We start from the raw sequence: 13374 nt of genomic DNA on the forward strand, positions 1-13374 counted from the left end.
ATTTAAATAATACTCTTTTGTTCTCCCTTCCAAAATGAACAACTTCGCATTTTCCCACATTATACTCCCATTTGCCAACTTTTTGCCCACTTACTAAACCTGTCAATATCTCTTTGTAAACTGTCTGTATCCCTCTCGCAACTTGTCTTTCCACCTATTTTTGTTGTCTGCAAATTAGGCTGGTGTACATTCGCTTTCTTCCCCCAAGTCATACCACCTTCAACCAGTGCCACAGAATAATCATGCACCATGTTGCTGGTGCGGAATGCTTGGCTCAGTCACTACATATCAAACCCTCACTCCTCGTTTGAAGTGTTTTGTGATGTTCCAGTATGATAACACCTGATGTAAAATAATACCAAAGTTCCTTTACATATGGGTGGCAGTGCGTACTCCACCTGCAGTGGGGCATGTGGACCCCACATAAACAAGCAGAAAATCGGTTCCTGCAGCCAAACATTTAAAAGGTTAATATACTCCTTCTCAGCACTTCCAGTTGTGAAAATCCCCGTAACCAGGTGCGCCTCCTCCCACCAGGTATTTAAAATGCAGACCCAGTTTCAATGATTAGTCGAAATATTTACCTTGGTCAAACACTTGCACTGCATTTATTTTACCTGTGAGGGCAATGGACACAGTGTGTGTCACTCCATGATTCAATCCTTATTGTGCGCACCCAGCCAAGAGGAAACCTTTGCTGCAAATTATCTTTACTTGGTCATCTGGGAACTTCCATGTTCGCAATGTCGTACAAAACAAAACATTTTGGATTTCCTTTTAGGCCTCGACGATTTATCTGATCGGATAGACTTCATCATCTGCCTTGGAGGAGATGGCACCTTGCTTTATGCATCGTCATTATTCCAGGTAAGTCAGTTTGAGCTCCAGAAGGAGATTCATTTGCCTGGATTTAACGGTCACTGATGGAGCCAGTCACTGACCTCAAAAGATGACCTGATCTCCGTGACATGGATCCCATTTCCCGAAGTTAATTTGATTCTGATGCTAATTCGGGGAATCTCTGGCCATCCAACAACATTGTTGCCATCAATCAATATTGAAACATTTTCACAGACATCAAATCAAGAAGTAAAGTGCTCTGAATTTTTCACTTTCAAATCATTTTACAGAGAAAACAATACAATATTAGACCATGCACATGGGATTAAAGGAGAAGCTGAAATGTAATAAACATTTTGAAAAAATAAATTAAAATATATATATTGTTTTAAAATTTGGAATTTTTATCATAGTGGAGAAATTTGACATTGGACACTTTTTTCCCAGGGTTGGATAGGTGGTTTGCTAATGATCAGAGTTAGTATGCCTGTAAAAGCCCAGTTACCATATGACCATAAGACATAGGAGCACAATTAGGCCACTCGGCCCATCGAGACTGCTCCGCCATTCAATCATGGCTGATATTTTTCTCATCCCCATAACCCCTGATCCCCTTAACTTTTTAAATCGGTTTTTACAGCCAGACTGACCGGAAAAGGGCAAGTTCAGTGATTTCTTAAATTAATAGAGTTTAGGGAGCTCCGACAGAGAACTTTGTACAGAAGCACAGAATAACTGTCGCCAATTTCTGGATTTCATGGCTACCATGACATGTCTGACTTCCAGATTTGGTAGTTTCAGAGGAATTATGATAAATACTGACAATTTCACTCTTATTATCACTGCACAATCCACACCATTAGCTTTGCACTATTAGGAAGGAGGGGTAGGCAAATGAATTTGACGGTCAGTGTCCTGAAACAGTCCATTTGCTATTGGAAGCAGCCCCCCGTGTTTTCCAGAAGTACAATCATCTTCTTTATCTACCAGGTTTGTGAAATCTCTTCCCTCCCTGATTTGCTGTGTGAAGGATCTGATAAAGTGAGTAAATATGCAGCCACACAAGATTCCTGAGCTCTGTTGCTATAGTGACAGGTTAAACCACTTTGCAGTTGTGTAATTGTAAAGACAACTTCCAACATATTCATTAAAAAGCCATTATCATGAAGGATACTGAATTGTGAATGTCAGGCTTCATGTTCTGTTTTCTTTTAACAGGGTAGTGTACCGCCAGTGATGGCATTTCATCTCGGATCTCTGGGCTTCCTAACACCATTTAACTTTGACACCTATCAGTCACAGGTCACACAAGTAATTGAAGGTACCTTCTGGTTTCTTTGTAATACAAGGAATTGAATTTTACAAAAGAGCCAATGCTTACTGAAACAACATCTTTTGGGATTAATCCATGGAAGGTGCTGCATACATCCATGATCTAAATTCAGAACTTGCCTGCAATGTAAATTAAGCTAGCCTAAATTCTAACCAATTGCTATAATTGGCTAAAGTTCATTAGGCTGAAGCACTAATGGATATAGCAGAGAGCTGTGTCCAAAATGACCGTTCCCTCCTGTTGCAATCCTTGTTCTTTGACTCGCGCTTTCCTTTGAATGATGATTGAATTCATCCTTGTTCATAGCCAAGAACAACTTGCACGTTTATGGTGCCTTTAATGAAATAAAACATTCTAACCTGCTTCGCAGGAAGGTCATTTAGCAAAAATTGACATCAGGCCACATCAGGTGACATTAGGGCAGATGTCCGTCCGCAAATAGATAGGATCTGGTGCTTTTAAAGTTTTATAAGCCATCAGCAAACTGCAGCCAATTCAATTACTTTGGTGATTGTAACCCCTCCTATATTGACGCTGCACAGCCACGCTTGGGATAAACAATCCGGGTACAGGCAGGTTCCCTTTTTCCCTTCACTTGGGAGCAATGACCCACGATGCAACTGTTGAGCTTGTTGCAATCTTGTTCACGAAAGGAATGTAAATTAATGGGCAGTTAGCAGAGTTTTCGAAAGCAGCAATTTAACCAACCAGTTTTTGTAAAGTAGCGAAACAGAAAAATTGTCTCGAAGCTGTTGTTATCAGCAGAGCACAAAGGCTAAACTGGAGTTTTAAATAAACTCACCCATAACATTTGTTATAACAAAATTGTACTTTTCTCCAACTTTGAAATTTGTTTTGAAAACATTGTGAAGCTGCAGAACATGGTAGAGGCGGCAGGATGTAATTGAAAGATTAATGAACACCGGATTGAAAAAAAATTATTGACTCTGCTGTTAATAAATGTTTCCTTCCGAAATTGAAATTGAATGATGATTATCTCGCCATGGGCGTGTACTGAGATGTGCTTTATTAACCTTATTTCTTTGCTTATGTGTCTTGTAATCAAATTTAGATTCAGATTTTGTTAAGCTACTGATTAAATTTCTCAATAGAGTTTCATGCCCTTTGGTAGTTTGGGTAATGTAAACAATTTCTCAACGCGTTAACCGTTTCCCAGGGAATGCAGCCATTATCCTGCGAAACCGTCTCAAGGTCAAAGTGATTAAAGAAAACTGGGAATCGAAGGTTGGTCAGGAACATCCTGTGGAGGAGAACGGACGGATCGTGGCCAAACATGGGGAGAATGATTTGGGAAAACGGGCAGTGCAGTACCAGGTGAGATTGAGCTGGGGTGAGAGGCAGGTGTCTGGTTTTGCAATGAGACAGGACCTGAGCAGCCTCGGGCAGAGCTGCCCAAGCTGTGGATACAGATTTGGTTTTGTTTTTACTAAATTACTGCATTTGGCCCCATCACGCTGGGAGCCAAAGAAACATTATCAAGTGCCACTCGCTCCACTCTTGCTGAAGACTTTGCAGCAACACAAACTCTCCCGTTCTGGGTCGGAAAGATCAGGGTGGGGCAGAGGAAGAGGGCGAGTCATTTTTAGGCTCGATCAGATTCCTGTGAAGCACAAGTTCCCATTTGATATAAGCCCCGTCTTGCATCTATATTGAGATAAAATGTCAAATTCAGCCCGTAACTTGCCCACACAGGCTGTTCTAAGATTAAACTTTACAATGTCATGGGCAGCACGGTGGCGCAGTGGGTTAGTACTGTGGACTCACGGCGCTGAGGTCCCAAGTTCGATCCCGGCTCTGGGTCACTGTCCGTGTGGATTTGGCACATTCTCCCCATGTTTGCGTGGGTTTCGCCCCCACAACCCAAAGATGTGCAGGGTAGGTGGATTGGCCACACTAAATAGCCCCTTAATTGGTAAAAATGAATTGGGTACTCTAAATTTAAAAAAAAAAAAGAAACAAAACTTGTCTGGGATATAAAATTGTGACGGTGTGTAATTGCAGATTATATCCAATTACATAAAAGGTACCCAGCATATTGGGGGTGGGGGGGGGGGGGGGGGGGGGGGGGGAGGAGACACGAGGCAATGTTTTGTGCACTCGAAAGACTTCACAAATCTGCTTGTGTTTGAATTTGGAGCCGTGTTTTCTAGATCCTGAAAATGAAATGAAAATTGCTTATTGTCACAAGTAGGCTTCAATTAAGTTACTGTGAAAAGCCCCTAGTCGCCACATTCCGGCACCTGTTCGGGGAGGCTGGTACGGGAATTGAACCGTGCTGCTGGCCTGCTCGGTCTGCTTTAAAAGCCAGCGATTTAGCCCTGTGCTAAACCAGCCCCTAGGAAAGTTTGAGAAGGATAACCTCAGCTGGTACAGGAATTGAACCCGCGGTCGGTGGCACTCCGCATCACGAACCAGCCATCCAGCCAACTGAGCTAATCGATCCTCGTCAGTTCTTGAGGTCAGCTGGGCCTTGTTGTGCCAGCAATGTAAAACACATGTCATCTCCATCCCTTCGTGCCATTGGGTGTTCGAGAGTTCTCTAAGGAAGCAGTTTTCAGAGGTGACTGTTCAGTATAGTGGGCAAATGGCATTTGTCACTATATTGACAACACGTGTTTCAAAAATGCGTGCTTTGGGGCAGTTTTCCTTTCTCCCGGCCACGATGTACATACGTCTCATGTATGCCTTTGCTGTACTGTCCTTTTAGAATCACAGCAGGAAAATGTTGTTTGCGCATAAATGTGGTTCATTTTATTAACTGTCAGAAACTTGTGTTCTATGTCGGATTTAGTTTTTGATAACCGGTTTTCATAGAACATAGAACATTACAGCGCAGTACAGGGCCTTCGGCCCTCTATGTTGTGCCGACCTGTGAAACAACTCTAAAGCCCATCTACACTATTCCCTTATCGTCCATATGTCTATCCAATGACTATTTGAATGCCCTTAGTGTTGGCGAGTCCACTACTGTTGCAGGCAGGGCATTCCATGCCCTTACTACTCTCTGAGTAAAGAACCTACCTCTGACATCTGTCTTATATCTATCTCCCCTCAATTTAAAGCTATGTCCCCTCGTGCTAGACATCACCATCCGAGGAAAAAGGCTCTCACTGTCCACCCTATCCAATCCTCTGATCATCTTGTATGCCTCAATTAAGTCACCTCTTAACCTTCTTCTCTCTAACGAAAACAGCCTCAAGTCCCTCAGCCTTTCCTCATAAGATCTTCCCTCCATACCAGGCAACATTCTGGTAAATCTCCTCTGCACCCTTTCCAATGCGTCCAAATCCTTCCTATGAAAATGAAACTCGCTTATTGTCACAAGTAGGCTTCAATGAAGTTACTGTGAGAAGCTCCTAGTCGCCACATTACGGCGCCTGTTCGGGGAGGCTGGTACGGGAATCGAACCGTGCTGCTGGCCTGCCTTGGTCTGCTTTAAAAGCCAGCGATTTAGCAGAGTGTGCTAAACCAGCCCGAGAATGCGGCGACCAGAATTGCACGCAATACTCCAAATGCGGCCGCACCAGAGTTTTGTACAGCTGCAACATGACCTCATGGCTCCGAAACTCAATCCCTCTACCAACAAAAGCTAACACACCGTACGCCTTCTTAACAACCCTCTCAACCTGGGTGGCAACTTTCAGGGATCTATGTACATGGACAACCGAGATCTCTCTGCTCATCCACACTGTCAAGAAGCTTACCATTAGCCCAGTACTCTGTATTCCTGTTATTACTTCCAAAATGAATCACCTCACACTTTTCTGCATTAAACTCCATTTGCCACCTCTCAGCCCAGCGCTGCAGCTTATCTATGTCCCTCTGTAACTTGTAACATCCTTCCGCACTGTCCACAACACCACCGACTTTAGTGTCATCTGCAAATTTACTCACCCATCCTTCTACGCCCTTCTCCAGGTCATTTATAAAAATGACAAACAGCAGTGGCCCCAAAACAGATCCTTGTGGTACACCACTAGTAACTGGACTCCAGTCTGAACATTTCCCATCAGCCACCACCCTTTGTTTTCTTCCAGCTAGCCAATTTCTGATCCAAACTGCTAAATCACCCTGAATCCCATGCCTCCGTATTTTCTGCAGTAGCCTACCGTGGGGAACCTTATGAAACGCTTTACTGAAATCCATATACACCACATCAACTGCTTTACCCTCATCCACCTGTTTGGTCACCTTCTCAAAGAACTCAATAAGGTTTCTGAGGCACTACCTACCCTTCACAAAACCGTGTTGAATATCTCTAATCAAATTATTCCTTTCCAGATGATTATACATCCTATCTCTTATAAACCTTTCCAAGATTTTGCCCACAACAGAAGTAAGTCTCACTGGTCTATATTTGCCAGGGTTGTCTCTACTCCCCTTCTTGAACAATGGGACAACATTTGCTATCCTCCAGTCTTCTGGCACTATTCCTGTAGACAAAGATGACTTAAAGATCAAAGCCAAAGGCTCAGCAATCTCCTCCCTAGCTTCCCAGAGAATCCTAGGATAAATCCCATCCGGCCTAGGGGACTTATCTATTTTCACACTTTCCAGAATTGCTAACACCTCTTTATGAACCTCAAGCCCTTCTAGTCTAGTAGCCTGAATCTCAGTATTCTCCTCGACAACATTGTCTTTTTCCTGTGTGAATACTGATGAAAAATTTTCATTTAGCACCTCTCCTATCTCCTCGGACACCACGCACAACTTCCCACTACTGTCCTTGACTGGCCCTACTCTTCCCCTTAGTCATTCTTTTGTTCCTGACATATCTATAGAAAGCTTTAGGGTTATCCTTGATCCTACCTGCCAAAGACCTCTCATGTCCCCTCCTGGCTCTTCTTAGCTCTCTCTTTAGGTCCTTCCAAGCTAACTTGTAACTCTCGAGCGCCCTAACTGAATCTTCATGTCTCATCTTTGCATAAGCCTCCTCCTTCCTCTTGACAAGTGTTTTGACTGCTTTAGTAAACCATGGTTCCCTTGCTAGACCACTTCCTCCCTGCCTGACAAGGTACATACTTATCAAGGACACGCAGTAGCTGCTCCTTGAACAAGTTCCACATTTCCTTTGTGCCCAATGTTCCCGTCCTCTCTCCTGTTCAGAGCCGCACGCACCCCAATCCCACTTTTCTTTCCTGCTGCTGGGGAATAAGCTGTTCCTCATTCAGTCCAACTCTAATCAACTCCCTAACCTGAGTAAAATTGGGAGCAGAAGTCAGAAAGCTGTTGGCTCCATTCTCTGCTGTATATAACTTCAGGGAAATAGATAACCAACTCCTCCTTTCCTCCAATTGCTTAGGTCCTGAATGAGGTTGTGGTTGACAGAGGTCCTTCTTCGTATCTCTCCAATGTAGACTTGTTTCTGAATGGGCGTCTTATAACAAGTGTACAAGGAGATGGTAAGTCCTGACCTTAACGCCGAATCCAAATTTATATATTGCAAATGGCCTTATCTTTGAAATTTGTTGGAAAAATCACCCAGTGAATGACAACACATTTCTGCTTCCCAAACCCCAGATGGCGGATTGATTGGGAGTTGGGTTACTTCATTTTTAAAAATTTTCGACATTTTATAACTAGAAATAAGTCAACTGTTTAATAATCTGGATATATTGTAAACAGTTGATCAGAATTTAGAACTGGGGTGAGAGAAATATCGACAGGGGATTGTAACCTTTGGACTTCTGCACAGAGGGCTGTGAATGTTTCGTCTTTGACTATATTAAAAGCACATCAATAGACTTCTAGGGATCTGGGGATAGGGCAGGGAGGTGAAGCTGATGTGGATCAGTCACGACCTTACTGAAAGACAGAGGTTTGAGGGGCCTATTTATGTTATCAAACATCTTCATATCTATATTAACAATCCTGGTTTATGCTCAGTACAGTGGATTCCTGTCAATTTTGTGTTGCCATCCAGAAAGAAATTGAGAAATATTTACTATTAAATAACATAATAAGATTGCTGTTAGATAAGTTATTCAAACAACCATTTATAATTGTTGGGATTCGGGTGTATTATTCCCGGAGATTTTCAATGTTTGTGTGAAAATGAACCTGATGAGAGCCTCGGAGAGTCTTTGAGAGGGAGCCTCGGAGAGTCTTTGAGAGGGAGCCTCGGAGGGTCTTTGAGAGGGAGCCAAGGAGATTTGCCAGAATGGGATTGAGGGATTTTAGGGACAAGGATAGGTTGGAGATCCAGGGGTTGTTCTCCTTGGAGCAAAGGAGTTTATGAGGAGATTTGATGAGGTGAACTAGGTTTGGATATGACCTGGAGCTCACTGCCTGCGAGGGTGATAATCATTGATTTCAGAAAGGAAATGGGTGGGCAGATGAAGGAAATGAATTTACAGGGCCTCGGAGGGATAGAGCAGGGGAATGAGATTGATTGGATTGCTCCGGGATTGTTGGCATGGACTCCATAGGCTCAATGACCGCTTGTGCCGCTATAAGTCCATAACTTTGGTGCATAATATCAATACTGGGACCTTCCAAGAACAACATGGGCCAGATCCAGATTGAAGTTTATATAAGGCAACTTGACTCCCAAACCGTGTGCAATTATTTGTTCTACACATCAGCCTTTTCCCAAGGCCCCTGGTAATTGCTTGTGACAAAATGATGGGTGATTTCCTGAGGGTAACGATGATTACAATGGAAATATCTGAGATTACAGATAATTGAGATAATAGACTTTCCACTCAAAAGATTAATTTAATTTCAGATCAATCACACTGTAACAGAAATTGATCAAACAGCAACAGCTTGAATTTATGTCGCACTTTTAATGTTGTAAAATGTCCAGAGGCACCTTATAGGAGCGTTACCCAAAAAAAAGCAAATTAAGTGAGGAGGCAGGATTTAAGGAGTGTCTATGCAGCGGGTATGGGATGGTTTCCAGAACACGGGATCCAAGCAGCTGATGACTGGGCCACCATTGGTCACAATGATGATCAAGCGGTCGGAACTGAAGGAGCGCAGAGATCTTGGAGGTTTATCGGGCTGAAGGAGGTTGCAGAGATGGGGCGGGGCAAGGCCATCGAAGAACTTGAAAACTAGGATGAGAATTTTAAAATCAAGGAGTTGCTGGACTGGGAACTAATGTAGGTCAGCGAGCATGAGGGTGATGGGTTAACAGGACCTGATGTGAATTAGGATCCAGACAGCAAATTTTAGATGACCCCAAGTTTGATAGGTGATAGGGGGTTGTTGGCATAGTTGAGTCTAAGGGTAAAAGAGGCGTAGATGAGGGCTTCAGCTGGGGTAGGGAGAGAAATGTCTCATCTGGGTGTTGACATTTTGGTTTTATTCATTCATGGGATCTTGGCATCATTGGCACGGTCAGAGTTTATTGCCATTGAGAAGGTGGTGGTGAGCTGTCTTGAATCGCTGTACAGCATCTATCGCAGCTACGCCCACGGGTGTGTGGTTGGGGGGGGGGGAGGAGTTCCAGGATTTTGACCAGTGACAGTGAAGGAAAGGAGATATAGTTCTACGTCAGGAGGGTGTGTGGCTTTGTGGGGAACATGGGGTTCCCATACATCTGCGGCACTTGTCCTTCGAGGAGGCTGTAGTTTTGGAAGGGGCTGTCGAAGGAGCCTTGCCGAGTTCCACCTAATGCAGTCGGACTTTGCTATTTCAGGAGTGATTGTCTCTACACCGACTGGGAGCACCGCCTACGCTGCAGCTGCAGGAGCTTCCATGATTCATCCCAATGTTCCTGCCATAATGATAACACCCATCTGTCCACATTCCTTATCCTTCAGACCGATAGTCGTACCAGCGGGAGTAGATCTCCAGGTAACTTCATCTTCTGTGATTTACCAATGACTGTAATGTTGGTCACTTTAGCTCACCTCAGGGACTTTGTAAATCTGTCTTCAGCAATTGTTCCTGAAATAAAAATATTCAATAAAGTGAACTCTGGGCAAATAGAGGAACTGAGAAATGTCAGCTGTGTGCAGGAGTGCCGTATAAACATATCCCGTTGAATCATGTGTGCAAATTTTGTCGTGATGTTGACCATTCTCAGTATGACCCTGAGGGAAGGTGCCCCAAGGCTGGCATTGGACTGTTCCTCGCCAAGGCCGAGAGGTTTCAGGGTCAGAGTCTCCTCTCCGATTTTGTTCCTTTCAGTGACACCACTTCCCCCGTGCTGCGTCACCTCAACACAGCTCAGTTGTGAAGCGAAGAACCTTCTTAAGATTGCCTTCAATCCCCTCAGTGCTTCCAGAATTTTAAAAATAAAGTTGGGTTTGTTCACCTGTAGGTGGTCTTTTCACCAGAGTAATGGTCAAAGGTTGGTGTGGGAGAAATGGGTTTCCGTTCATGGAGCACTGGCGCCAGTACTGGGGAAAGAGGGAGCTGTTCAGCAGGGGCAGTCTTCATCTGAACCCTGCTGGGACCAGTGATTAGGAGGCCAAATTGTCCTGGCGAATCATGTGGCCAGTGCAGTGGGGAGGGCTTTAAGCTAAATAGCCGTGGCGAGGGATCAAGTTTCGGAAGGATGTGTTCAATTAAAAACACAAGACCAGGAAGAGTGCAAGACAAGATAAATGGAATATAAAAGTTGGGATAAATAAAAGCAGTAAATGCTGGATAAGCTCAGACATTCTGGAGGCATCTGTAGAGAGAGGAACAGAGTTAATGTTTTGACCCTGTTTCTCTCCACAGATGCTGCCAGACCTGCTGAGTTTATCCAGCATTTTGTTTTTGCTTTTATATCGAAGTAGGGTGTATTGGTACAGCTGAATAGGGTGTTATTGAGACCACATTGGGAGTATGGTGCACAGTAGTGAAAAGACCATAAGACAGAGGAGCAGAATTAGGCCACTCGGCCCATGACAAACAACAAAGAACAAAGAAATGTACAGCACAGGAACAGGCCCTTCGGCCCTCCAAGCCCGTGCCGACCATACTGCCCGACTAAACTACAATCTTCTACACTTCCTGGGTCCGTATCCTTCTATTCCCATCCTATTCATATATTTGTCAAGATGCCCCTTAAATGTCCCTATCGTCCCTGCTTCCACTACCTCCTCCGGTAGCGAGTTCCAGGTACCCACTACCCTCTGCGTAAAAAAAACTTGCCTCGTACATCTACTCTAAACTTTGCCCCTCTCACCTTAAACCTATGCCCCCTAGTAATTGACCCCTCTACCCTGGGGAAAAGCCTCTGACTATCCACTCTGTCTATGCCCCTCATAATTTTGTAGACCTCTATCAGGTCGCCCCTCAACCTCCTTCGTTCCAGTGAGAACAAACCGAGTTTATTCAATCGCTCCTCATAGCTTATGCCCTCCATACCAGGCAACATTCTGGTAAATATCTTCTGCACCCTCTCTAAAGCCTCCACATCCTTCTGGTAGTGTGGCGACCAGAATTGAACACTATACTCCAAGTGTGGCCTGACTAAGGCATGACGGGCAACCTAGGCCAGTGAATGGGTCACACGAGTGTCCCTCCTTCACCTCCGTGGCCGCAAGGTTGAAATTGGGCTTATTGACTAACCATGACCCCGTGAATAAGGCAACGAGTTATAGAAAATGCTTCATCATTCATATATTAACAGTTTAAAATAAGGGGTCTCCCGTTTAAGACCGAGATGTGGAGAATTATTTTCTTCTGAGGGTGGTTAGTCTGTTGAATAAGTGATAAGTGGCAAGTTACATTTGTGCCACACAAGTGCCAGACAATGATTATCTTCAACAAGAGAGAATCTAACCACCACCCCTTGACATTCGATGACATTTCCCTTGTTGAATCCCCGATTATCGCTATTGTGGGGGTTGCCATTGACCAGAAATTGAACTGCCATTTAAATACAGTGGCTACAGGAGCAGGTCCGAGGTTAGGAATCCTGTGCATAACTCCCCTCCTGACTCCACAAAGCCTGTCCACCACCTACAAGGCTCAAGTCAGGAGTGTGATGGAATACTTTCCACTTCTGGATGATTGCAGCTCCAACAACACTCGAGAAGCTCGACCCCATCCACGACAAAGCAGCCCGCGTCCACAAACATTCACTCCCTCCACCACCGACACACCGTGCCAGCCGGGTGTATCATCTACACGATCCATTGCAGGAACTCAACAATGTTCCTTAGGCAACACCTTCCAAACCCATGACCATTCCCACCTAGAAAGTCGAGGGCAGCAGATACATTGGAACATCACAACCTGGTGGTTCCCCTCCAAGTCACTCACCATCCTGACTTGGAAATATATTGCCGTTCCTTCACTGTCGTTGGGTCAAAAATCTGGAATTTGCTTCCTAACAGCACAGTGAGTGTACCTATACCATATGGACTGCAGCGGTTCAAGAAGGCAGCTCACCACCACCTTCTGAAGTGGCAACTAGGGATGGGCAATAAATGCTGGCCTGGCCAGCGATGCCCACAGCCCGTAAATGAATTTTGTAAAAAGACTGAGCTGCCAGTTTTTGGTATCTAATGTGACCTCCATAACACACAGTGGCATGCCCTCAGAAAGCGAATATTGTGATCTTTTCAGTAACCCTCAAGACTTCAGTTTGCAACCTGAAAATTGCAGCAACTGGGACAAGGGTAAAGAAATATTTTGCAGGATTTGTTGTGGTTAGCACTGTTGCTTCACAGCGCCAGGGTCCCAGGTTCGATTCCCGGCTTGGGTCACTGTCTGTGCGGAGTCTGCACGTTCTCCCCGTGTCTGCGTGGGTTTCCCCCGGGTGCTCCGGTTTCCTCCCACAAGTCCCGAAAGGCATGCTGTTGGTTAATTTGGATATTCTGAATTCTCCCTCAGTGTAGCCGAACAGGCGCCGGAATGTGGCGTCTAGGGAATTTTCACAGTCACTTCATTGCACTGTTAATGTAAGCCTACTTGTGGCAATAAAGATTGTTAATATGGTTATTAATCTGAATATAAACAAGCCCTTTGCCCGAGTTTGAAATGTATCAGAAGCACCGGCCTCCAGTCTGGGTCCGGTGATGTGACTTTTTTTAGACTTTTATCGCACAAACTTTAAAAATCCTAAACTTAATTATGTTGAATGCATAATTCCTCAGAATGTACATGAGTTAAGCAGAACTGTTACCACAATCGGTCCGATAATTCGTTCCTGCACTCGGGAGAGAGTTCGGACAGGACGGTGCAGAAATCAATCCGAGTTTGCACAATGTCCATGAGGCCAGCTCTGATGT

General features: G+C 44.5%; 1 protein-coding gene across 3 annotated transcripts in view; it reads left to right on the top strand.

Moving 5' to 3' along the window:
* Window positions 1–13374, top strand: part of LOC140392539 (NAD kinase-like) — a 116367-nt gene that overhangs the window by 93850 nt on the left and 9143 nt on the right. For all 3 annotated transcript variants that reach the window (XM_072477814.1, XM_072477816.1, XM_072477815.1), the window contains 5 exons: window positions 782–867; window positions 2059–2161; window positions 3351–3508; window positions 7497–7596; window positions 9840–9997. In XM_072477814.1, coding sequence (XP_072333915.1) covers window positions 782–867; window positions 2059–2161; window positions 3351–3508; window positions 7497–7596; window positions 9840–9997 — 605 coding nt within the window. The remainder of the gene's footprint in view (window positions 1–781; window positions 868–2058; window positions 2162–3350; window positions 3509–7496; window positions 7597–9839; window positions 9998–13374) is intronic.

The sequence above is a fragment of the Scyliorhinus torazame genome, chromosome 16 (genome assembly GCF_047496885.1).
Source record: "Scyliorhinus torazame isolate Kashiwa2021f chromosome 16, sScyTor2.1, whole genome shotgun sequence".
Classification (NCBI taxonomy): Eukaryota; Metazoa; Chordata; class Chondrichthyes; order Carcharhiniformes; family Scyliorhinidae; genus Scyliorhinus; species Scyliorhinus torazame.